Source organism: Acromyrmex echinatior, chromosome 1 (assembly GCF_024713525.1).
Source record: "Acromyrmex echinatior isolate Ae372 chromosome 1, ASM2471352v2, whole genome shotgun sequence".
Classification (NCBI taxonomy): domain Eukaryota; kingdom Metazoa; phylum Arthropoda; class Insecta; order Hymenoptera; family Formicidae; genus Acromyrmex; species Acromyrmex echinatior.
In genome coordinates this window covers 22,082,996-22,109,803 of record NC_141852.1, presented here as the reverse complement: position 1 = coordinate 22,109,803, position 26,808 = coordinate 22,082,996, and the positions used below count along the sequence as shown (strand labels likewise).

General features: G+C 28.5%; 6 protein-coding genes and 1 long non-coding RNA gene across 10 annotated transcripts in view; 3 read left to right on the top strand and 4 right to left on the bottom strand.

The window, feature by feature from the left end:
* The window catches only part of RhoBTB (Rho-related BTB domain containing), a 33,844-nt gene extending 32,630 nt beyond the window's left edge, over window positions 1-1,214 (bottom strand). The window contains exon 1 of one of the 4 annotated variants that reach the window (XM_087413617.1): window positions 34-1,214. The gene's annotated coding sequence lies outside the window, so the exon portion shown is untranslated. The remainder of the gene's footprint in view (window positions 1-33) is intronic. The other 3 variants (XM_011055882.2, XM_011055879.2, XM_087413613.1) reach the window with 3 other exon arrangements.
* Window positions 1,215-5,158: 3,944 nt separating this feature from the next.
* LOC105145957 (alpha-tocopherol transfer protein-like) lies at window positions 5,159-11,895 on the bottom strand. The gene is made up of 7 exons (XM_011055876.2): window positions 11,766-11,895; window positions 7,927-8,165; window positions 7,119-7,278; window positions 6,754-6,934; window positions 5,954-6,139; window positions 5,759-5,864; window positions 5,159-5,542 (listed from the first exon to the last, which is right to left on the bottom strand). The coding sequence occupies exons 2-7, from the start codon at window positions 8,060-8,062 to the stop codon at window positions 5,379-5,381; spliced, it is 933 nt and encodes a 310-aa protein (XP_011054178.1). The 5' UTR covers window positions 8,063-8,165; window positions 11,766-11,895; the 3' UTR covers window positions 5,159-5,378.
* Window positions 11,896-12,027: 132 nt separating this feature from the next.
* On the top strand, window positions 12,028-14,738 carry LOC147911069 (uncharacterized). Its single transcript, XM_087413647.1, has one exon. It carries the CDS (start codon window positions 14,154-14,156, stop codon window positions 14,736-14,738), a length of 585 nt encoding a protein of 194 aa, XP_087269773.1. The 5' UTR covers window positions 12,028-14,153.
* A 644-nt stretch (window positions 14,739-15,382) lies between these two features.
* On the bottom strand, window positions 15,383-17,056 carry LOC147911068 (uncharacterized). Its single transcript, XM_087413666.1, has 3 exons — window positions 16,977-17,056; window positions 15,814-16,053; window positions 15,383-15,657 (listed from the first exon to the last, which is right to left on the bottom strand). The coding sequence occupies exons 1-3, from the start codon at window positions 17,054-17,056 to the stop codon at window positions 15,393-15,395; spliced, it is 585 nt and encodes a 194-aa protein (XP_087269792.1). The 3' UTR covers window positions 15,383-15,392.
* LOC105145956 (uncharacterized) lies at window positions 15,989-19,801 on the top strand. Its single transcript, XR_846122.2, has 3 exons — window positions 15,989-16,078; window positions 16,770-17,084; window positions 19,307-19,801. It is a non-coding gene; the product is annotated as an uncharacterized LOC105145956 (long non-coding RNA).
* A 2,334-nt stretch (window positions 19,802-22,135) lies between these two features.
* On the bottom strand, window positions 22,136-23,426 carry LOC105145967 (uncharacterized; the record flags this gene model as incomplete). The annotated part of the gene is made up of 2 exons (XM_011055899.2): window positions 22,136-22,718; window positions 23,076-23,426. Coding segments are annotated over 2 exons (729 nt in total), but the record flags the coding sequence as incomplete, so codon positions are not given.
* On the top strand, window positions 23,426-25,836 carry LOC105145955 (uncharacterized). The gene has a single exon (XM_011055875.2). It carries the CDS (start codon window positions 24,463-24,465, stop codon window positions 25,138-25,140), a length of 678 nt encoding a protein of 225 aa, XP_011054177.1. The 5' UTR covers window positions 23,426-24,462; the 3' UTR covers window positions 25,141-25,836.
* Window positions 25,837-26,808: the final 972 nt, after the last annotated feature.

Here is a 26,808-nt window from a genome sequence, read left to right as displayed (position 1 = left end):
GACTTTCGACACGTACACGGTAGCAGTACTTACATAACACAGCGGGAAACCGGCAGGAACTCTAATACGCGAAATTACACGAACACGCGTGTAATGACGATCGCGTGTCTTGCACATACCAATAAGCAGTGACAAACACGCGTTGAGGCAATCAAATGCAGCAACGTGTGTCCTCCCACGTAATCGTTTCTCTCGCCAAGTCGACTCCACGTGAAATTCCTTCGGCCGGCTGTTCGGCTGCAACTGAAATCGCGACACGGAAAACGGCGCCTTATACGCGACGAGGCATTAATGCGTTGACTTCGACCGCGGAGGACAAATTTGCCGCCCATTGATAAGTAATCCACGACCGTGCGACGCATGTCGCACTTTGTATACATTATGATACCTGACGACAACGATGTATTCGTCTACGGAACTAACTGTTCTGCCACGCAGTTTACATCGTGAAGTTTACCTTGAAGTCAATGGAAGGGGACCTTGAGAAATTGTTACGAGTGCTATTTTTGATCTTCGCAGGAATCAGCAAATAATAGAGTAAGGTGATACAATTTCGGACATTTTGAATGAAATAAGATTTGAATCCAATTTTCAATTCAAGTTTGATTTTTTCCTATTTTATTGATACCTTTCAATATCCTCCACACGAAGGAAAGGTTACTAAGCTTGAACTTCAAAAATTGGATTCAAATTTTATTTCATTCGAAATTGTACCACACTTTACTCTATCATCTATTTGATAAAAGAGCTGATAAAATTTCAGTATAACATTACGTTTTCTATGAATGTATTACCGTTCCATGCATACATTAACTTCTTAAATTGCATACCTCTTGTTTACGCATATTTTAAATATTTCATTTGTACATCAAGATTGCTGTACTTCATATTTTCTATTTTTGAAAAATCTAAAATTATAAGGGAGGGGGCAAGAGGGAGATTCTTTTCTTATTAATCACGATTAGCATATAATATTCTGCTACGAACAGTAAATATGTATATATAGTATCGATTGAGATACTTGGACGCTTATATAACGTACGCAATGTAAACAACATGTGGATATTTATACGTGCAAGCTAAACAATTTTCCAACCTAAGCGGTTTATGACCAGGCGCGCCTCATTGGTATCCAATAGCGACGTACGCGCTATTAATGCATATAATTAGCAAAAAAAAAACGACACGGGAATCGCGTTGCGTCGTTTTATGTAGAAATATTGACTTGTTTATCTACTACGTTCTCCAGAATTGCGATTGCATAATTAGATTCGCTTTAATCTCAAGCAGAAAAAGTTATCGAAATGGCATCAAACTGGCGCCAAGATAATAATAGAAACATTTTTCAATCAGTTCTCATTAATTTTAATTATTGCGTTGTCTTGATATTATTATTACTTGTGAATCTGCTGAAAATGCTCGTATATATATATATATATATATATATATATATATATATATATTTTTTATTAACACAACGATATATATATATATATATATATATATATATCATTGGTTAATAAAAAAGTGATACAAATCAGAAAATAGCGTTAGGGTGATAAAGTTTAAATTTCGAAAACTCATATAATTTTAAAGAATGCATAAATTAAATACAGCCTGATAAACATCAATTACAAATAACATATAACGATATAAGATCAATGTTATGACAGACTCAACAATGCAACTGTCATGTAATAACATGTGTTACATATGCATTTATATTGTACTTATATTGTTGAGTACAAAATTATAACATTAATATCATATTACTTGATGTTTACTGGGATGTAATTGACATTGTAACATGGAAAGAAAGTGAAGTCATGCAATTTACTATCCTAATAAAAATGTGGCATCGATACAGAATTTTAAAAATGCTCTATCGAAAAATTGATAATTTTGAATGTCACTTTTCTATCAACACACAGCGATATTTCATATCGCGAAAGTAGTTTTTTCGCGCAATAAACACTCTCCTGTCAGTATATACATATGCGTTTTATTTACGAGGCAACTTGAGCGGCAACTTTATTGCATTGTTTAAGATTTTTTAGGTATGCAAAACACGCATGAAGTGAATCAAAATTTAAGCCGTACACGAAACAATTATTTATCATCGAATGCCGTTATCAGTCGCATTATAAACAATGAATATATCGCAACAACGTAACAAAGATTAACTAGAGTTGCTAATAAAGCATAAATAAGACTTTCGCGTTGAAAATCGCCTTGAAAAATTATACCTGATAATATCTTAATGCGCACTTGTGTTTTGCGATGTATCGAGATAGAAGTGATAGGAAGAAGCTGGAAATAGATGTCAAATGGTTAAAGAAATCAACAATGAACGTATAAATGATATGCATAAACAAGATACGTGCACCTTGCATTCCCCCTTCCCCCTTTGACTATCCCCTATTGTACTCTGAACAAATATTACATTACTGAGACAAGTGTGCAAAATGAAGAAAACAATTACACTTAAAAAAGAAGTGTTAATGTTAAAATATTAAAATGTTTTATTCTTGTCTCCATTTTTTAAACACTTAAAGATATTTTAATTTTAAACTTTTTCAATAAACAAAACACTGCGTATTTTAAATCCAAATACAATATAGTGTTTTGAAAAAGTTTAAAATTAAAATATCTTTTAACAAATGGAGAAAAATAAAACATTTTAATATCTTAAAATTGAACACTTTTTTACAGTTATATTTAAATAGCAAACAGAGGAAAAAGTTATGACGTACGACGCGATTCGCGCTCTTCGACAATACGAGTGACAAACAAACGTCCCTAACACCGTATTCGGCACGAATCAAAGTAGATTCAACAGAGGCATTATTCGATGCATCAGGCCGCGAGCATCATTAGCTTATTAAGTTAGTTAAGCGAGGACGAAAGAAGACAACGTTGTGCATTGCGGCAGTCATAAAGTTACTATCAAACATCGTTTTAGCTTACTGCGGTATTTCGCTTTGTATTATCTGTACGATAATTTTTTTATTACCTAAAATTTGCATTTCTATTTGATACTATCTAAAGAAACATTAATAATAGTCATCTCTTGAAAAATATTTTTACGATACATGAAAATATCGTTTTTATATATTTTTTATTAGGTAGGCGTTACTATTAGACATAAAGTCGATAACTGCAGTATAAATAGAAGTCTAGAAGATTAATTAAAAAATCTACAAGCAAGTGATATTTCAAACATCAGAATTATTTTTTAATTTTGTATCTATTTTTTAATCTCTGTTTAATTTGTATCATAAGTAATTAACTGTTTTGTAAATAATCAGCCTATCAAATAATCAACCAAATTTTTTATAAAATTCCATGATTGAGTTTGTTAAAATAAATTTATATCTTATTAAGGTTATAATGAAACTTTTGCACTCTGTCTTCAATCTGTTTGAACTCCATATTCAAGAAATTTTATCATTTAAATGCAAATGGGTGACATTAAAAAATCATTTTTTAAAGGTATTCGTTTTTGAATTAATAAGTTTGAAGATCAAACAAAAAAATTAAATCTCAATGCTTTTATGTTATAATACCGAAATTTATAATTAATATAATAGTCTGTACTTTTTACATACTGAGGATGGCCAAATTGTTAACCGAAAGATAAATGATCTTTTTATCAACAAATTTTAAATATGTGACTTTCACTACCAATATCCTGTGTGTGGCTGTTTGCTTTTTATTTATTGCTTACAAAAATTAAAAGAATAAAATGATATCAAACTGCAAACTAGCTTGTAAATTTAATTATTTATTTTATTTAGTTTTATTTAGTTGAAAAAAAATTCTTTTAAAAATATAACATAAAATATATTAAAATTTTCTCATTGTCTTCTGATTACAAAATTAAAAGTTTATATATAGAGTGTTCGGTAAGTTTAAGTTTTGACAAAATACTCGTGTGTAGATAGAACGGACTAAATTAAATCGAAAAGTCCTTTATTATTTTGTAATTTGCGTAACTTTTTTTTTAGTTATCCAATGAGTAGAATATCTAAAATCGATGTATAAAACAACTTTAAGATACTTTTCAAAAACATCTTTAAGATATTTTATAAAAAACTATGAAAGAAATCTTAAAGTCGATTTTACCTGCTTATTTGACAATCTTTAGAAATTAATATCTCATTCACTATTGCAAAAATTACAAAATGAAGATTTTTCGATTCAGTTTAGTCCGTTCTATCTGCATACGAGCGTTTTGTGGAAACTTACCAGACATTCTGCATAAGATAGCAGACTGATTGTAAATGGAATTCTTTAATGATGAATAATATTAATAAATCACGTTTTATCTCTCTGAGAACTTGTATATACTGATTCATAACTTAAAATAAATCTGCTTGATTGTAATATGTAAACATATTTATATTACTTAATCTTACTATATTGTTAGACATATATGTACAAAAGTAACATAATTCACAGATAGTTTATGATAAATGCGTTTTATGATCTTTATTACGTTGCATAAAATAAGCTGGAATAAATTGATTTAGCTGACAGGCTAATACAAGACGATTAGACGCCCACTATTACATCGATAACCGTATCTGGGTCATGCAAATTATAGCGCTCAACTTTTTTAAAATGTTATACTCAACAATTACAGTTTTTGCATATAATTGCGTAATTTCTTTTTTCCTCGTTTCGTATATCTTTATTTCATAAAACGATGTATGTATTGAAATTGTATGTGTGAGATTGCTTCAAAAAGCAATTATTTATGATGTTTTATATGTATTGATTTTTTTAAATATTTTTGAAGCACAAAATATTTATTAAAAATTTTATTTTTCTTATTTTATTATTACATATGCTTTTAAACAAATAATAAAAAAAATATATATAAAGGCATTATTACCATATTTTTGATTATTTCATAAATTTTATTAAAGCTGAAATAAAAATAAAAATAATTTTTAAATATGTATTTAAGAAATACGCTTCTATAACAACGATAAAAGTGGCGCTATCTATAGACTCATGAAATAACGAAAAGCTTTTTTGTTCATCCGATAATCAACTGATTTTGATAAATAAAAATAAAACTTTATTAAATGCTTTGCAAATTTTTTTCTTAGTAACAAATAGCATAAATGTGGTTTTAAATAAAAGATTAGTCTTATAGGTTTTCAAATTATCTTTTTTATTCTATTTTCCAAAAAATGGACTTAGTTCCATGATGTATATATAATTTTATTTTTAATAAAAATATTATTTTTAATAAAAGTTATTATACTGCTTTAAAAATATAATTTCATTAAATTTCATCTTATTTGTTAATTGATTAAAATTATATGCTAATTTGCATATTCAATCGAATTTTTATAATATGAATATCATTAATCTATATTCAATTTCCGAAATGAACCTTGAATTCCTTCGATGTTCATTGCAAGACAGGACGATTTTAATTCCAGTAAACGAGCCTTTTCATTTGTACGACTCAACTTTTCATCCTGTAGAAACCAATCTCTATTCTTTTCAATTTTTTTTTGCCATGCATCTATGTAGAAGAGAGATAAGTAATATTATATATTAAATAAACACTTAAACTGTTCTTACAATTTTATGAAATTATTTGTATATATGATAAAAACTTAATTAATAAAGATTTTGTTTATAAATATATTTTTATTTATAAACAATATATAAAGCATAATCGCTTTTATAAAAATAAAATTAATATTGTTTAAAATATAAAATAAAAAAAATCATATACCATTTAATTCTTGAAAAGTGCCTGCTTTGCCACCCCATTCATTAGGTAATACATCTTTGTTCAAGTAAACATATAATTCTTCCGCACCACCATTAAAAAAGTGACACTGCAAAGATAAAAAATGTATTCTTACGTGCATATTTTTCGTTTCTCAATCTTATTTACCGGTTATCTTATTTAAATCTTTAGCCTTACCTTTTGAGTCAACTTTTTTTTTAAAAGTGGATAAAATATATTGATTATACTATTGATGAATGACGGTGCGTGAAGAAAGTAAATGTTAGACAATCGAAAAGGCATACTATCTTGTACCGCCAACATTGCTCGTCTCAAGATAGATTGCGTTGGAATGAATTTTGTGTAGTGCGCCATGCTAAATCCCTAAAAGAACAAATTTCTTTTTAAATGAATTACAGATATTTTAATGATGATAATCAGTGGTGAATAATTTAAAAATAATTCATACATCTTTGAAGATAAAAACGATAATGGAGTATGAAATAAAAAACGAAAAATTTTTTAAATAAATTTATAACATCTAATTTTTAATTACTAGATTTCGTTAGTAAAGCTACGCACAATTTCAACTATTTTCAAAATAACAGCAACATAACTAGGTGAGAGTGCACTCAATGTACTTCGCGCTTAAGTGCAACTTTCCATATTCTATCAGTTTTACACCCAACCCCCTCTACACACACACACACACACACACACACACACACACACACACACACACACATATATATTCCTTAAAAAATCAGCATAAATTTGTTATATCGTAAAAAAAATGCATGTATTAAAGCAATGGATATTTCTTTAACAAAATTTAAATTTTTTTAACAATATCAAAGATTTATTAAAAATAATATCCCAGATAAATGATTAATTTATAAAGTATTAATAATTATGATTCTAAAATTGTAAGAATAACGATAAGGTACAAGATAAAAAAACATAAATTTCGAAATAAAAGCACTAGCGCAGTATCATACCTCGAGATCTATGATCATAATATTAGACAAACAAAATTCCTCCATCAAACGTATATCAAGTATCATTAAGATACGTTTCACTAGCGCTTGAAACGAAAACTTTTCCACATCGGTGTCACGAAATCGAAAGATAATGACACGATGTCCTTCCTCAGTTAATGATGGCAGAACGAGGTAATCTCTAACAAAAATATTAGTTTAAAACACATATAACAGTAAATTTAGTTGAGACTCTTTCCGATTTGTCAGTTTAAAATCAGATACTTTAACTCCTTTTTTATTCAATTTTGCAAAAAAAATCTAAAATTTATTTACGTTATTTATATTGAAGAAGTTTCGGATATCAGAAATCAAGATTTATTTACACTATATTGAAAGAGTCTCGAATATCTTGAGATAACGGATCGCGAGTGGCGAAAAATTCCGGCAAGGATGTTCGAACGGTGTAATATCTTTCCAAGATTAATTTGCATCTCTCAATACTGTTCTTGCAATTGAAAAGAAATTTCTCCAGTTTGTTGTCGTCTGTAAATAAACGAAAGATGTATGTAAATGTAAAGGTTACATTCCTTTATGTAAAATTTCACACATTTTACGTTAAATGCATGTAATCTTATTTAATTTGAAATTTTATTGTTGACAAGTATTTTATTTTTCTCCTTTTTAATAAATATTTCTAATTCTTGCTATAACGGATTATTCAAAATTTAAAAAAATATGTAACATTTTTAAAGATTTGAATACACTATGAAATATTTTTAAAACATTATACAAAAATTTTGTTTAAAATATTTTTATGTTATATATCTCTTCTTATATTATATATCTTCTTTTATTTCAATGTTACACATTTAAAAACACATATAAACATTAATTTTTCAAATCATGTATTTTATCATCTTAATGTACATAAAAGCATTTATAAAAATTACGTATCTCTTAATTTATGTTACAATATATCCAAACTCGACAGGAATCAAAATTGACAGGAAAAATATTTGAGTTTGTTTCTCTATTAATTTAGACATTTAAATATTTATCAATATTTTACATATTATAATTATATTTGAAATTATAATTATATTATAATTATAATTATATTTGAAATTATATTGTACTTCTATATTCATTGAAATAACATGTTATCAACGTGATTACGAGTAATTTACGAACCTATGTGATTCGGCAAATGCTGTTTTGAAAGCCATTCTCGAAGCGCTCTGATATCTTGTTTTCTCATTTCCGGATCAGATGGAAGTTCCTTGTCTATACGTTTCTGTTGCGCCGGCGTTGGTGGTAACAACGTCATGATTTTCTGAGACAACCACTGAATCGATATTATTGTCTAGCTACAGATGCGAGGATTGCAAGATTTGATGCAAGAGAAGAATAATTTTGATAGATGATTATTACTGTAATGGAAAAATCACACAAATTAATTTTTATTAATATAAGTATTTTTTATTAAATATTAAGTTATGAATAGAAAATGTCTATATGTAAATAACATATTTAATATGTTATTTATATGTGTAAATAACATATTTAAAGGCAATAACCCGTACACACTTTATCCGAGAAACGTCCTGCCTGAAAACATTCTTAGGACATACAGGACATTCTCTGAAATATCTTTAATTCCTGAGAGATTTGTTTTGGGAAAATATAATACACAAACGATTGAAATGTACCAATAAAGTTAACTGCAAATGTTTTCTGGATTAAGTTCTCATTGTGGAAATCAAGCACAAATTACTGAATTTTCAGTAATTTGACTATTATTGATTATATTCAGTAGTTTTGTACTCAGAGTTGGCAAGTAACGCGTTGCTTTGTTGATCGTTACCTTGTTATAATAACAATTTGATAATGACATTGTGAATTTTTTATGATGGTAATGGTGTCAGAGTCAAAGAAGTCAATCATTACTTGTAACGGGTTGAAAGAGTCATTCCTTACTGAAAAAAACTCCTAATTTGTAATGAGTTACTTGTTATTCGTTACTTATTATTTTTTTCAGTAAATAACGCATAATGATGACAAATTACTTTTCAAAATAATTTTTCTAACCTAAGCACAACCGTAGCGTTTATAGTTAGTTAGCGTTACCGTCATAAAAAATTATAATATCAAATTATCATCAAATTGTTTACTACAAATTGTTTACTACAAAAAATAACGACAAAATAATTAAAAAGTAACATTTGCCAACCCTGTTTGTACTTCACTTCTACACTGAGATTAAAGAGGACTCAAATCCAATAGTTTATACTTGACTTTTGCACTGACACTAAAGAGGACTTAAATCCAGAGTTAAAACGTTTGCAGATAACTTTGTTGATAAGTACATTCTAATTGTTTGCTAATTATATTTTATCGTCTCTATTATTTACCCACCAACAACGCGGATGCTCATATAGATATTTTAGATTTGATTGTTAGATTTGATTTATTCTTCAGTCACAAAATTATTTTTATTTTTATTTATTTTATTTTTATTACTATCATAATTATTTTGTTATTTATTAGGTGTTGGAATTAATTCGTAGCGTTTTACAAGTGATGGGAAGTACTTTCATTAATGTATTTTTTAATGCTCATGTGAAATAAATAACATTCTTTCATTAAAAAACGCTACGAATTAATTCCAACACCTAATAGTATAAAATTTTAACAATTTTTACACATTTTTACATTTTTATACATACATACACACACTTAGGCTCCAATTTGGTAAGCAATTTGGTAATTTTTTGATACTTTAGCATAATTTACAACACATATAAAGCACTAAAATAATGAACTTGCTGCAGTGTTGCAACATTTATTTTAAAAAAACGCACAATTTTTCTAATCATTTTTGATTGTACAGGATTACTTACTTTATCTATCGTTTACTTTCACATTTTTTCCATCAGAACAAATAAAGGTGGCACTAGGTCATAGCAGTGTGATTTTCTCATTTTAACGAACAAATATTTAATCAAAAATTACAAATATCATGCTAAACGGAGTTTTACAGTAAAGACATCAAAGAATTTTGAAATATCAAACAGAATGTAGAAAGTATAATTTAGATATTCTTTACTTTTTTATTTTTATGCTGGTATCATTAATTTAAACTTATGTCAAATTATGTCAAAAATTATCATAATTTACATAAATTAGTCATATTATCCAGATAATTATGCGCGTTATGATAATTTTTCATATCATATAGCAATTTATTTATTGATGTGACATTATTTTTTGATTGAAGGACGTTTTCGTTCTCAGCACTATTGACAATATTTAACTCTTTAAAATATGTGCTTAACAAAGGTGAGGAGGTATATGAAAATAACACTGCACATGGGCGAGTCAGAGAAACGCAAAAGAGAGTGACATGAATTCGATCTCATGGGCGACCTCATTTCAAATTATTTCCAAATTTTGAACGCGCATTTTTTTTTAAACTGATCAGTTCATTGAATACTGATTAGTTGATGGCAATTCTCCGTTGTTATCGCGAATAATTTATAAAAAATGGAGAATTTAAACATATTTATTATTGTGTTTTCTTAAAAATTAAATTAAATTAAAAAATTAAATTGACTAATAAATTAAATTTTCAATTTTTAAATTTTCAAATTTGTAATCTTTAAAAATTAGAAAACAAAGAACATAAAAAACCACAGCACAGGTTGTCGGTTGTGATAATCAAACTTTCAACAATAAAAAATTTTTTAAGCGTTTATCAATACAACATATCAATCAATAAACAATTAAACGTTTCGGCCACAATCTGGCCATCTTCAGTAATTAAAAATCTTCTTAAGGCGCAAATTTACATTTAGTTGAGTTAAATACAACAGTCGGTTGTTAAAATAAAATAAAAGTGTTCTTATTTGTGTGAAGATGCCAGGTTTCCATATCCTGACAATGTAGAACCAGAATTTCCAGATTCTGTTTTTCAGCCAAAAAACTAAGCGATGGATCTCAAATATTACTTTGGCATACTTAAAATTTAGTCGTGTCATTCTGTGTTGTTACTGCAGTAAACCTACCTGTGCTGTGGTTTTTTATGTTCTTTGTTTTCTAATTTTTGAAATTATAACCACGTTTATTTAAGATATATTGTAATCTTTAAATTTGAATATTTATTATATATTTCACGTTATGTAAGCAAAATGATTCAAATATTTTTTAATCGATAAATTTTCGCTATTATAATAATTTGGCTGCGAAAAGAAAGGATGATATGAGCATAATCGATTAATTAATTTTGACCTTTTTGATAATTATAATAACATTTTATGAAGAGTTGGAATAAAAACATTACAAATTTCTAATTTAAACTCTAAATAATTTGCTAGTAATTCTAACCAAAGTAATTGTAATTTTATGATCGAATTTTCATATAATTATATCACATTTATCAACGATATTACAACTGCAAGTAATACTGCTAATAAATCGGCGAAAATCATAGAGTGATGAGAGATGAGATACATGAGAGGAATTTTATGTTGGAGAAGATAGGATAATAGTAGAATTTCGAGAAGATAAACAAGTAAATATGAGTTGATGTAGGAATAACTATATTAAACAAAAGATAATTACAAAATACGAGAATGAAGATATAAAATGAATGATCATACATTTTCCTTTTTTTGAATGAATAAATGTGAAATTTAAACTTGCCTGATTTGAAAGCTAATAAAGTAACATTTTAAATATTAAATTTCTTTAATCTACAGTCTATGTAATAAAAATAAATTTTATACAAATTTTATAAGGATAATATAAAAAAAGGTTTTAAAATTCTATATGTAAATCTTATTTTCTAAAACCAAGATAAGATATACAATTGTACTTTTTTCATAAACCCTTTTTGAAAAGTACATTTTAGTACGAAGAATTAAAAGAATGATTTTATAAATTCTATATATTTGAAATTTTGTATTTTGCTGATTATTTATAGATTGAAAGGAAACGTTTTGAAGATTGATCTTAAATATTACGACACTTACCTTGCAAGATGGCGAAACATCACACAGACATGAGGCAAAATTCATACATGTTGCATTACGGAGGCCAACTTGACGAATGAAGAAATATATCTTTCGCAGTTCCCTCCACTCAGAATTTCTATCTACTCGAGGCAAAACGATTCCTCTCCTCCTTGTGCTAGTTGTACACAAAGTTCCCCACCATTCAGACATTGCACACACACACACACACACACACACACGCGCGCGCACGCGCACGCAAGCACGCAAGCACGCACGCACGCACGCACGCACGCACGCACGCACGCACATATTACATGCCGGATATGAAGAATATTCACGTGTACAGATTCTTAACACCCAATACATGCGTGATTAAATAGAGAACGTAGAATTATCTGTCTCAATGTTTTCATAAGGAAATTTCGCTGACGTACCAGCTTACGAGGTAAATCAATAGGTTATTGATTTCGTAATAAATTTTGGGAGATTTTTTGAAGAAACACACATTGAGATGAACAAGCGATCTATGGAAGAACTTATACTCTGCTACTAAAACCTTAATTGTATCAAAACGTTTAAATACACAATTAAATACATATAAACATTTATGTATTTTCTCGCTTCTAATGTCACAATCCAGGATAATATCCTAATAATATAGTTATATTCCCAATGTTTAACAAGTATATCGCCAATATAAATTGCAACTTGGGTAGTGATAAGTAAACAGAAGCCTTAACATTAAACAATCAATTATTATTATTAATGTAACAAGACAGAAATTGTAAAATTAACAGTGAGAGAGATCTGCTTAAAAGTAAATTAACTGAAGAAAAGTGAATGTTTAAGGCATTGTTTAATTATTATTATTATTTTCATTTAATAACTTGTTCGCAAAGTGAATGAGAATTATGATAAAGTAATTAATATAATTATATATGTATACCGTGTTTATAAACTTTCCAATAGATTAGCGTAGCTTGCAATTAAGACATTTCTCCGAAATTGAGTTTCTACAGATTTTTTTGAAATTTAAATATTGCAAGCCTTACTGAAGCAACGTTTTAATATTTTGCGGCGAAAATCTTCCACAGATTTAATAAAAAAATAAATATATAGAAATATTATAGATAAATATTATAGATAAAATATTATGTAGAAATATTATAGAAATCTTATTAAAAACATGGGGGGGGGGCCTACCATTGCCATTTCTGAATTAGAGTAGTTTAAATTTGTAATTTGATGGAATTCTTCTCGCACGCTGAGTGACGAGACAGGGACGTGCTGTTGTCACATTTCAATCTTCAGTGCGGACTAGTGCTCGTGTACACAGATACGACGATTTATGCATGTATGTGTACTATGGTGGAAGTATATGGGTGAGTTCCGAGTTGCGCATGAAGCGCATGATGCATCATTTGTCCTTATTGTTCATCAAATAATAAAGAAAGATAAAACGATATATCATGCGCTTCATGCGTAACTCGGAACGAATTCTATTATTTCCATCATGGTGTGTACGTTTACCTCAAAAGTTTCTCTCTTCAGAGAGCACACGCGGAGAGGCATATTTGTAGGTTGTACACAATTAATTTTTTAGCGCAATTGTAGCCGGAGAAATACCTTAATCGATGCGCCATCCGGTTATGAAAATATCTACACAAAATTACAAGGTTTCGCAAGAAAATTTTAAAGACTAGATTATCCTACCCGACGCGGAGCGTAACATTATAATACGATATTATCAGCAAATGCACAGTAAAATCAACCACATCTTTAAGGCATGAATATAAAATTGAGCTATAATTTATTATTACTTATACTCAAAGTGCTTTAAACTACAGCTTTCCGATTAAATATTAAAAATTAGCAAATTACATAGTTTGAACGAATGCAAGAATAAGCAGGTTAAATTCTTCACTCTTGAAGCACAAGAGCTTATCCAAGACAAACACAGCTGCATAACGCGGTAATCTTTAACATCCCAAGTTCATTTGTAAATTAATGATTGCATTAAAAAATTATAGTGATACTTACATTTCGATGTGACATAAAATCGACGAGAGCTCCGTCTTCCTCCATTTTTCTTTATCTTTTAGCTCCATCTTTTAGCTCCATAATGGAATTAGATCATAAAATTCCTAAAAAAATCTATGATGAAATTACACTATGCATATTTTTAGTGTTGCAATTGACAGGCTTGATAGGTTTAGCTTATACTTCATGTGTTAATTACTATACGTTGTTATTGCATGTAAGTACATATATATATATATATCAATTTGTGGCGTTGATAATTGGATTAATTTTATTATTAAATCTAACAAAATTAAGTTTATCAATTGAGATATGAACCTGTAAACGTCATCGTAAATCACAAAAAAATGCAAAGTTTCTCGCGAAATGGTGGATTGTATTACCATATGCAACAGCGCTTGCATAACATGCATCTGGTGTATCCTCTTTTCGGTATGGTACGAGCTCGTAAAAATCGTGGGTTGCAAACGTGTTACAAGTGTGTCGAAGCATGTTTGTTCTGTGTGTGTTTCTTCAGTGTTAAATTATTTCTCTTTTCTCAGTTTTCCAAGATTTTCAAAGAATCTTAGAAGAGTGGATTCAAGCGAATGTTGCGTACGTAGAAAGCCGAAGCAGAAACATCGAAGAGTATGTTCGCACGATTTTCCGAAATACGTGAAAGCTGACTCAGATCATGCGCAACGGAAATTTAAAGATTCTTCTTGTTTTGAATGTAATCGAAAAGATCAACAAAAAAAATGTCGATTGCACCATAGGGAAAAAATATGCGCTCAATCAGGAGAATGTCGGAACCTGCATCGGTGTACGGAAAAGAATAGGGAAATCTCGCAGATATGTAACAAACAAACTGAATATTCAAATAATTACAAGTCGGATGATTCTTTGAACAAGAGAAATAGTACAAATGCAAACTTAAAAGCAACCAAAAGCGAATGTTGTAAAAGATTTTGAGATAAAAACAAGGGATATCAAGAATTAAAAATAAAAGTGGATTGTAACAATGAAATAAAAACATCGAACAATGAAGAATGTTGAATAATTCTTCTAACAATAAAACTAATAATTATATTAATTAAGTCAAAGAAATATTATACATCTACTATCTTTAAAATCGTTCATATTCATTAATTCTGTGCAATGTTAGATTTAAAAAAAAACAGTTAATTTTTTATTGTGAATTCTAATAGATAAATTTAAATACATAAAAAAATAAGTAAAATATAATCTAACTTTTGTGATAATAAAAACTCATTAAAGTTTTCACAAGTATGAGTATGTAAAAATATTTGTTTTACTTTTATACAGTACAAAACAATATAAAAATCTGCACTGAAATTCTTCTGACTTCGAAGATCCAAATTACAGACAAAGATTAAGAATTTTACATTGATTCAAGAAGAGTTATTTGTCTATATATATTTGTGTTTCTTTTAAATAAATTTTAATACAACAAATAAGACTAAAAACTTTGAAATATTAGGTATTTTGTTAGCCATAAATCTTGATTTATATTTATAAAATTTTTTTTTAATCTTTATCTTAGAATTTACAATATCTACATAATAATAAGTTTATATCGTTAATTTATTAATCTGTTACAACAATTTAAGAGTCAGTAGCTACGTTAACCTCGAAATTTTGCTCAACATTATAATCACGCTTCTTGTCAGAGGTATCTTTTTGAATGACAATTTCTTTGAAAGGAGTTCTCACTGAATTAATATTAAGATCGTTATCGACAATCTGCACAACTTTTTGGACACAACTTGTTGAAAATTCCATTACGACCGTTGATTTTGTATTATTTATCATTTGAGAAGCCTCTGACATTTTAGCCTTTTCGTCGAACTTTTTTACTTCCAACCCATCTCTAAAGTTCAGTATACACAATAAAAAATTGTAAATATACACAATAAAAAATTGTAAATTGATATTAAAAAATATATTAAAGGTCGTTGTAAATAGTCGCAATATAAAAATAAGTAAATAAGTAAAGAGTAATAATATAAAATATAATTTTTTTTACGTGAATATTTTCTGTTTGCTTCTTTTTTGGTATCCCAGATCTTTAGATATATTTTTCTGACTTCTTTTACTTCTGTGCTTGCTAACATTTCTATCAGACTTGCTAATTTTATAGCCGTCAAAACCTGATTTCTTTAACTTTTTGACAGTTTGCAAAATATAATTTTTCAATCTCCTTGAATCGAATTTTTGTTGAGTAATAGTTTTCCTAGGACAACAACGATGACCCTGATATCGCCACCTGATGCGAAACAAAATTATTAATGGTACATATAATTTTAATATGTATTTAAGTACTGATGTGTGCGCGCGCGCGCGAGCAGCCAAAGTTTATCAATGTTAATAAAATAAATTTTTAATTACAATTATAAACAATTTATTGATTATCGAACAAAGTCAAATTAATTAAAGGAGCATAAAAACCAATTTGCAAGATGTGCAAGTATTAAACAATCTCTTCATAAATATCTATAATATTTGCTACATCTTGCATGATATTAACATTTGCTACATCTTGCGAATTGACCTTTGACGAATTAAAAATACTTAATTCTTAAATAAAATATATATTTCTTGCATTGCAATATCCTGTATATAAAAACAATGCTATGTATACTTGATCTTTGCCATTTATTTTTCTTGTAAATTTAAAATAATTTCTAAGTTTTATTATATTCTTCAAATGTATGTGAAAAACTACTTTTTGTTTGGATACACATATATACTTGGAATTGTTTATATTATGCGAAGAAATAATCTGTGTGGTCAAACAAAAATTGTATTAGGTGTTGGAATTAATTCGTAGCGTTTTTTAATGAAAGAATGTTATTTATTTCACATGAGCATTAAAAAATACATTAATGAAAATACTTTTAAAACTTATAAATACTTTGTAAAACGCTACGAATTAATTCCAACACCTAATAATTTATAATTTTATATTTGTTTTTTATATAGGTTTATAGTTCCCACACTATTTGCGCTTTTTCTTGTATTTTGAAGAAGATTTTTATTCGGTATAAGGAAAATAAATAAAATGGAAGTACAAAGGATACATTTCATCGCGAATACTACAGATGCCAGTGTCTCTTGAATAACGTCGAGAGAACCAGTTTACAACAGTCACGTATAATTGCAACAAAAAGAGCAGTTTGTAATAATTACCACAATGCGCAGGTTGTAACTGTGGAACTGAACATAAAAATGCAATTCAGCACTGTCAAGACTATTAGTGATTCCAGCATGACTTGCTCGCTGTCACTTTAAATGAAGGTAACAATTACTGTAATTTTTTACAAAATTCTATTTAGGAATGATAAATAGACAGCCGTAGATACCATACATATTCACTTTCAATAATAACCATAAACAACCATTTATTTTTATGCCAATTTTATTGTACATATCTTATATTTCTAATTATACTATGTTCAGAGTGAGCTAAATTGTTAAATACATAGCAGAAACAGACTAAATTTATTATATATTACTAACTTTTCATATTAAATAAATTGACAAAATATAAAATATTTTCCTATATATTAATAAATAAAATAATTTTACAGTTATTTATAATAAAGTAATATTAATTTAATTTTAAAATAATTTTAAAGTTAAATAAAATTTAAAACATTTTTTTACTCATAATACATTTCATATCGTAGAAAAATAAAAGTCTAGATTTTTTATTGGTTATCATCGTAAACTCAGGTGTGTGCATTTCTAAGCCAATAAGAATGTGTTACAGTATACCGCCATATTGCCGCGGCTATTATTATATATATTATTCGAATTAAGCTTTATGTTATAATAAAAATTGGTTTTCCACAAGATTTTTCTTACTTTAATATTAATGCTTTCTCTTTTAGGAAGTGATAAAAATGTATAATTCTGAATTTTTCTTTTCGATGATTATATTTACATGTTTTTATTTGGCAAGTACTCATTTTGGTCTTTCAAGTTGTCATATTAAAATTACCGCGGTGCAAATGTTTAAATGGTCACATTTGAGATGTGTTCCAAAATTCATTGCTAACGCTGAAATCTACAGTTTACGTTACATATATTATACATTTTCAGCATTGGCAATGAATTTTGGAACACAGCTATAGAATCTGCGTAAAATCGTATGAAAGTTGTCTCGAGAATGAGCATACCAGAGAATCGATTGTATATCTTGAAATGAAATAAAAATTACAAAAGTGAGTAAATTTATTAATTGTAAGTGTTGATCAATTGAATTATAAATATTGTAGCAAATTTGTTCACTTTATAATTTTCACTTCATCAATTGATTCCCTAACTTCCACCATGATATATTTACCTTGTCTATTTCCGTTATAGTTAAATAGACTATAAATAGACTATGATCATGGTCTATGCCTAGCAAACGAGAATGGATTAAAATGGATTAAAATGGATTCAGATTTTCAGAAATACGAATTCATGAATGTTAAAATGAATCCTTTTCAATCCTGAATGCATTTTTATTCATTTAGGAATTGCATGAAACAAATGTCTATTCTTTTTTAATCTTGAATGCATTTTTATTCATTTATAGAAATGGTATGGAGTATATTTCTATACTTTTTAATTTAAAAATAATATTATAGTATTTTGTGTGATGTGATGTGCATCTGAATACTGCTTAATTAAAAATTTTAAATAGAAAAGCAATTTTTTAATCCAGTTGAATCTAAAAATAATATCTGACATTTCTGTGCATTATGAATATTATTAAATTCAAAATTCTGAATAAGAAATGTAATTTTTTATCCAATTGAATAAAAAAAAGTTTTTCTTTTAATAGCTCATTTTCTTAAAATGGGCCATGAATATTATTCAAAATTGTGAGAAAATCCATTGTTTCATTTAAAAATACATCATGAATGCTATTTTATTCAGAATTATGAATAAGAAATTTTTCGTTTTAATTCAATTGAATTAAAAAAAAGTTGTACCGTAAAAATATAAATTATGAATTTTATTTCATTTAATAATTAAAAGAAACATAAAAAGAACTACGTAAATATAATAAATGTTACATATGTAAATTTCTTATTTTTAATAATTTAATAAATTAATCGCTTTTATGTATATTTTATATTAATACGTTTTCTTTATTATACAGCTAGCATATATTTTTTATATAAAAGTTTTAAAATAATAATAGAATTTCATGTAATTACTGCTTTAATTTATTTAAACTTTTATATGTATGTAAGAAATTTTTTATATGAAATTCAATTCATTTTTATAGATTTAAAATATGGATTCGCGCGCGCGGATGGATTGAAAATTTCCAATCCATTTTAATTCATTTTGCTGGGTGGTTAAATACAATTTAATTTCTAATTTTGCGTAATATTTTTAAATTTTTCAATAAAATCGTTTCAATTTTTATAACGTCAAAATAAAATAATTTTGACAAGTGTATTCCTTGAACTAAAGTAATGACCAACCTACTCGTGTGATATATTTTTCAATTTCTGCAGGAATACCTTCGCAGAATTGACAGGTGATCGGAAAGGGAAGATATACAGGAAGTACGTACAGATTATCATAACTGTTGACAGGGGAACCAGCCAATCAGTAATTCTGCTATGCCATAGACCTTCTCTCCGCAGGGGTTTTTCTGGGGCCCTTTGTGGATATCAGGACACACAATAGCATAGTAACCGCAATATAAAAACGGCGGTCTCGAGATCCCCTGATCTGCGCATCTGTGTGACGTAACATAATGATGATATTACGGCTTTTCCCCCTATCTTTCGTTCACGGATCAAGCAGCTTTAGCTGCAGTTTCTGATGCCACAATCGGTAGACCACCCTGAATAATCACGCGCGTTACCGCCCGCGGCGAATGTGCCTGTTGATTTATTTATTCCTTTACTGCTTGCGACAATTAATATTATTAAAACGAGAGAATTATAGCCAAAAATAAATTTACTTTCTTTTTTGCTGATTCGCAAAAAAAGAAAGCAAAAATACTTTCCACGTTATCATTTTTTATTATAATTCAAAATTGAACCTTCCCTTATAGTATTGTTTTGTTTATACTCTGTTAAATTATTCTGCTAATTTCTATGTGACTTTTAATTGTAATTTATACAGAAATTGTTTAGCAATGATATTAATAATAAAAAATATTTCCATATTTAAACTTAAGAACTTTTATTTTAAAAAATAATAACTTAATTAATGACCATTTTTAAATTAACTTTCATCTTAGTTTAACTTACTTTTACTTTTTTACTTTTTATTTTCTTTAAGTCTACAAGAAATTAGAAAAAAAATAAAGTTAAATCAAGATTAAAGTTAATTAATGGTAGAAATAAGTATAAAAAATTTAATTAAGGGAAGTGAGTAGAAAAAGAAATTCCAAAGAAATTATTTCAAGAAGATTATTCTATCCATTACTATTTTCGTAATGAACGTTTATCTATCTGAATAATATCAACGTTTGCAGTGCGAGAGTTTTCTTTAATCGAGATGCTACTAGCTCCTTTATAAGTGTTCAATTCTGTTTGTGTCCGGGCGTGCGAAAAAATATCTCGATTTTACGCGTTTTTCACAAGTGGCCCATGAATTATCGCAGTTCTTTCATCCCGAAGACGTCAATTCTCGCGCGTCGAGATTCTCTCCTTAGCTCGCAGACAGCCACCCTCCGTACAATATCGTGGTCACTTGTCGCTCCATTCATCAGCAACCGCAGGCTCCTCTTTAGCCCGTCACGGTTTAGGAAAAACGAGTAGCTTTTCACTCACCGCCGCGACCGTGCTCGTCACACCGTTTCTCTCCGTGTGTATCAAGAGTGCGCTCTTTCCTCGTGGCGTTCTAATTTATTGGTCAGCGCCATTGTTACCGTCCTTAAACGCGACCACACAGAATGCGAACGACACCTTTATGAACTCCCACGCCATTCACAATTACGAAACCGCCCTCGCATTTTCTTACTCCCGCGTCCCCGCGTATATTGTGAAGCCTGCTCTCCCCCTACACGCCAATAATCGCGACATCCATTCTCCTCTTTTGTGAGTTTAACTTTACACATCGTATAGATACCACGGCCGACGTCGCGGACGATGCTCGCAGAATATTCGTGATCGCCGACTGTGACGATCTCGAGAAAATTGGTGACAATGCCAAGAAAATATGGGGACACTTTAAGATGTTTCGAGTACCTTCTAAATCATTTTTAGAAGAGAACGACTAAACTCAATAGGCACATCCATATTATATTGCATCATGTAATATACAACAACGAATTAATTTTTTATTTAAAGAAGAAAAGCTGTGAATTAAGTAGAGATAACGCTAAGGAGAATAGATACTCAAAAGTAAAATACAAGTCATCATAACATCAAAATCATGTCAAAATGGCTCCAAAATAATTTATTATAAGTCACTTTTCAATAAGTTACAATTAATTTTGATGTTATTGTGATTTGTTATTCTGTTTGAGTAATAACATGCTTATTATATTTGCATCAAAATGTGCAAAGCTAATTCCTATCACATATACAATATTTTGCATATTTTTTGATCGATCTAGTGACAGAAAACAGATATACAAAGTTATAAATTTTAATATATATTTTATTATATATATATATATATATATATATATATACATATATATATATATATAATATGTGACGATACTCTTTGATAGGTAGCTCGTTCATTTACAATTCAGCGAAGCAGATGAAGAAATTAGCAAGCAATTATGATAATATAGTCTTTAACAACGCGGCCTTCAGTGGCATGTTGTGTCATTAACTGTCTGAGGCTCTTTGTATGGATAATTAAGGAAAAAAAATGAAAAGAAACGAGAGGATTATCTGGTCATCCATAACAAAGCAATTTTGCATGGCTACTCGGTCGAACGATGAATAAGCTAGACGTATACTTCGTATTAAACATACAATGTGCGTTTCGTTGAAGATTCCATAATAGTAAGCAAAGTTCAACCTTTTCTTCCGAATGTTATTAACGGCTACCGATAGATTCGATCCAAATTCATCATATTTATATTCTTTAAACACCTGGAAGAAGTTTAGTTTCTATTTAATTGTTTATTAATGTCGAGAGAAAGTGTTGTTTTTTATTATAACAATAAGCTGTAGTCATCTAAATAAGACAAAAGCTTCTTCCTTCACGAAACAATTAGGCAAACTGAACAATAAATAGATATACAAAATTATCATTTTATAAAATATAAAATATTAAAAAATATAATTTTTTAAAATTATTAATAGTTATATTTTTTTTTCTTAGATCTTTATATAAATAAAGTAAGGACTCATAAGAGTTTTACCGCAATAATCAAAGTGCTCAATATTATTTATTATGCACTGGTTATTATGCTAAAACTCTTATTAGCTCTTAATTAACTTATTTTATGATTTCGACAGTTGGCAACAATTAAATTTTTATGTAATTGACGGAATTACATTTTATTTTATTTTGAGTTATTTGATATTTGATTTTTAAATAAATTAGTATACATATATGTTACTTTTAAGATTATTTTCCTTTTTTCTTTCGTGCGTGTTTTTTTTCTTTTACGTTTGTTGATTGCTTTGCATTTTCCTCTACCACATTCGATTCCTTTTCAACTTTCACATTGTCATTAATTTGCGGTGGTGCAACCGCAGGTACAGATGATGATAATGACGGTAATGGTATTGACGGCGGTTTAGGTGTTCTGAGTTCGAGTTCGACATTTCTATTTTTCTGTTCAGAGTATTCTGCTTTCTTTTTAATCCTTAATAAAAAGATATCTTGATCGCCTTCTTTTATATGATTGCTATACACTTCTTGTGTTCCCGAACCAAATTGAGGATAGACAGTGATAGTTTTGCATTGATGATTGTCTTGCTGTCCATCTTTGCATGATCCGATCTGAAATTTAAATTATACATATATGTTTTTTCAATAAAATTAAAATTGTAAATTTTCTTAGTATTTTTGTTTCTTTTGATGTAATAAAATATGTATATATATATATATATATATATATATGTATATATTTCCTTTTTGAAGAAAGACTTTATACAGAGTAAAAAATCTATATAAAACTTATTTATCTTAAATATAAAAATATATATAATATGTTTATATATACAGAATTAGAAATTACAATTTTTGACAATATGATCTAGAATTTTACTCAAATTTATAATATTAATTTATTATTCCATTACTCATGCTAGTAAAAAAACGGCAATTTCTTAAAATTTAATATTAAATTGGACAAACTTTGTAGACAATAGTTTGTGATTTATAAGGATCTTCCTTTTCATGTAAACGATGTGTCGAGTGAACGCGAAATATAATGCGATCGTCATAATCGGCATTGATTATTTTGGGGCCTGTTTTGCTCGTCGGTCTCTGAATTTCAATGCAGTCGCAAGGTGGTTCCCATTCTTCTCGTTTCTTTTTCGACTTATTTTTATCTTTCTCCAATCTAATAATCAGCTGATTACTAATCATCTCAGCTCCAATCTCTTGATAATATTTTGAACAAGCATCCTTGATAAATGAATGTGACGAAGATGATGATGCATAAGGTGGATGGGTTATTGAAGGACAGAGGCACACGTCTTGTAAAAAAATTTAAAATGATTTCAATATATATATATATATGTGTGTGTGTATTAATATTTATTATTAATATTATTTAAAAAATATTAAATATAATTATTTTATGATTTAATATTATATAAGAGAGAAAATATTATGTTTTTTTTAAATTTTTTATCTATTTTATAATTAAATATAGCAAAAAAAAGTATTTTTTTTTAAATGAAGCATTATTAGATTAAATTTGAAGTAAACAATTTAGATTAAAATTTATTTTAGCTAACAAAAACAAATTTTTCTTATATTTACCTTTATTATTAGAAAATTGCATTTTAACGGATAATTTGAAATGTGGAATATAATGTTTATTGAAAGAAAGATTATTATTTGTATTATTTATATATGTAACGTCCCATTTTTATAAAATTGTGGTTGGAATTCACAGTACAGTTATTTAAAATCGATTCTTTTATTTGATATATTCACACTGCGCGTTAAAAAACAAATACATCACAGATTTGCCATTTCTAACGTTATTCGAATCAATTCGCACCATGTCACCATTTGGATAACCCGGTCAAAATTTATTACATAACAATTTGCCATCATGTTAAATCCTATTATTCATATACATAACACAACAAAACAGCAAGAATGATTGCGGCAACTTATAATTGTGGCTGTCCATCAAAACTGTTTACCGTGAGTCTTGGACCAATCGGATTACAAGCATCTTGTCCATCTTGTTATTTTCAACCACACGGCACTCTGTACCATTTACCAAAACAAACAACACAATGTTGTATACATTCCAAAATTATTAAAAAACCAAAACATATCTATACAATAAAAACGAAGCTTGTTACTGCATCAATTGTAAAAGTTTTCCTCATATATCGTTATGTTCACAGAAAATTCCTTTCGTACACTTATCATCAGTCCCTCCACAATATCCTTGTTATTGCGCTGTAGATGCATTTAAAATGTATTCGACCCCTTCACGCAGGCTAGTCCCATCGAAAGAAAGCATGAAGAAGCAGTTTCTAGCAGAAGTAAATCAAAAATGAAAAACCCTGGAGAGAAGATGTCCAAGGAGCAAAATCCAACTGACACAATTGTATCTGAGATTGTTAGAAAGAAACAGCCACACAAGGAGATCGAAGCTATCATCAATGACAATCGTGTCATCATCAGGATGCACAAGGAGACGATCAGAGAGGAGTACGATCCTCTGTGCGAATGCATTGATCAAGTAGTTTCAAAAGAGTCGGCGTTGAATCAAGGAAAGTGCGATGACGGCTTTGTATTCGATATGGCTCATGGAAATTTGGAACTCTGTCGTACTCCTCGAGAGGATGTGTCTGTGCCATCAACAAAGAAAACCTGCGAGGAAGTAGGATGTCACACGATCACGTTATATCCAAATGTAAAAGGCGATAGCAAGAGTGCTCCTTATCGAAAGTCAAAGATGGTAGAACCAATCGATCTTGAAGAAAATCCAAATATATTCTTGTTGAGAATTAGAAATAGGAAACATTGTGATAGTGACGATAAAAAACAGACAATCGATCTTGAGTTCCGAGCACCACGTCCATGGCTACCAAGGAAGAAGAAGGCTCTTCTTAAACCTGAGACATTAAAGGAACATGAAGATGATATTGACAAGGAATATAAAGATCATATCGACAAGGAACATAAAGATGCCGAGGAGCATAAAGATGAAGAGCAGCATAAAAGATGACATTGACTAAATAATTGATGCTCACGAACAGAATAACAAATAAAAAAATATTAATTTTACAATAAAATGCCAAAATACTTTTAAGTATGTCTTTTACTATTAACTTGATTTAATATTTACTAATGATTAAAAAAGATTAATATTAAGTATTAAAATAGAAAATAGAAGTTTTAATACATCTTTTTCCTTTTTACTTTCAATTAACAGCATATAGAATTATATAATATTATTGCATTACATTTTTACATATTTACTACTAGAATTAGTATTAAATAATTTTTAGTTTCTATTATGGAATATGCAAAAACAGATAATTGAATTATTATTTTATGGGTTCAAAAAAAGAATACAAGGTCTACTATATTTTCACGAGATCACTCTTAAGCTGTCAGCGTGATGCGGGTAATTATTAACGCGTAGCAAATTGAATTTCCGGAATGTGTGAGAATAAAAAACTAAGAATTTGGTAGTCAGCGCTTTTGAGTTCTTTGTATACATTTAATTTGTCTCGGATTAAATATATAATTTCAAAATGATAGAGATATAAATCCATATCTAAAAATAATGTGATAGACCTTAAATATCGCTTTTTTAAATATTAATAAAACATAGTTTTTATTAATATTAAATTTGTGTACATATTCAGTAGTATAATTAAATTTTTTATATATTTATAAATAAATTTTTATATATTTATTAGTATCATCTTACATTTTTAGATTTAATTTCTGTTTACAAATTATAAATATATTATTTATGCACTATCAACTGCGGAGGCACATATAGACATTTTATATTTGATTTATTCTTGAAGCATACAAAACTATTTAATTTTAATTCTGCATTTATTTCCATTTTTAGACTTAAATGATATGCATTCTATTGTTACATGATATCGTTATAATCAATTTTTCTCAATAATAATATATAAAGAATAATATTTAACAAAAAGACTTTTTAAAGATAAACTGATAAAATTTTATAATTAATTTATTGTATAGCTAGAGAATATAAAGTAGATCGCATTTTATAATTATTAATAACTAAAATATAATGGAAATATATTATATTATAATATGAAATTCGGTGATAAACCTCCATATTACGTATTTTCTTCTTTTCACACGTTTTTTATATACACGTCATATACATGAAATCTATATAATAACATAGACCACAAACGTAATTGTGGGACAGTTTAAGAAACATCGTTGAAAAAATTGCTTGTGGATTACGTTCTGTATTCCCGTTCTGCATCTACAACGCAAAAGAAAGAGATCTTGAAAAATTTCCGGATCGATTCTCACGACTCGAAGCTTGGAGTCAGGTGCGCGCGTGAATGGACTTCTGGCTTTCATTCATCTCTTCTTGAAGATTCGAATAGCCACCCGCCCACCAAGGCCCCTATTTTTTGACGTCCGACAGTCTCGAAAGAAAAGAGGGTAAAGAAAAAAAAAATGATGATTTTTCAGTAAAGTGCGCGACCTGAAATCGAGCCATTTTCGAGCGTCCAATTCTATTGATGCATATAACGATAAGCCGAAGCTTATTTGAGCAGACCGTGATTTTTCAATTCACCTGATACTCTTTCATGGTTCTGAATTTATTAATGCTCGGATTTCCATAACAGATTGTATGTTATATTTAACAGTTCAGCGAAGGTCCTGA

What these genes read in the sequence shown, in the direction of transcription:
- LOC105145957 (XM_011055876.2), bottom strand. Translation starts at nt 8,062, where the DNA reads ATGACGTTGTTACCACCAACGCCGGCGCAACAGAAACGTATAGACAAG. An exon ending in GCATTTGCCGAATCACATAG is followed by an intron (nt 7,279 to 7,926) that starts GTTCGTAAATTA and finishes GTTTATTTACAG; the next exon opens with ACGACAACAAACTGGAGAAA. An exon ending in TTATGATCATAGATCTCGAG is followed by an intron (nt 6,140 to 6,753) that starts GTATGATACTGC and finishes TTGTTCTTTTAG; the next exon opens with GGATTTAGCATGGCGCACTA.
- LOC105145955 (XM_011055875.2), top strand. Translation starts at nt 24,463, where the DNA reads ATGAAAAACCCTGGAGAGAAGATGTCCAAGGAGCAAAATCCAACTGAC.
- LOC147911068 (XM_087413666.1), bottom strand. Translation starts at nt 17,056, where the DNA reads ATGCTGGAATCACTAATAGTCTTGACAGTGCTGAATTGCATTTTTATG. An exon ending in GTTACAACCTGCGCATTGTG is followed by an intron (nt 16,054 to 16,976) that starts GTAATTATTACA and finishes GTTTCGCATCAG; the next exon opens with GTGGCGATATCAGGGTCATC. An exon ending in AGCAAACAGAAAATATTCAC is followed by an intron (nt 15,658 to 15,813) that starts GTAAAAAAAATT and finishes ACTGAACTTTAG; the next exon opens with AGATGGGTTGGAAGTAAAAA.
- LOC147911069 (XM_087413647.1), top strand. Translation starts at nt 14,154, where the DNA reads ATGGTGGATTGTATTACCATATGCAACAGCGCTTGCATAACATGCATC.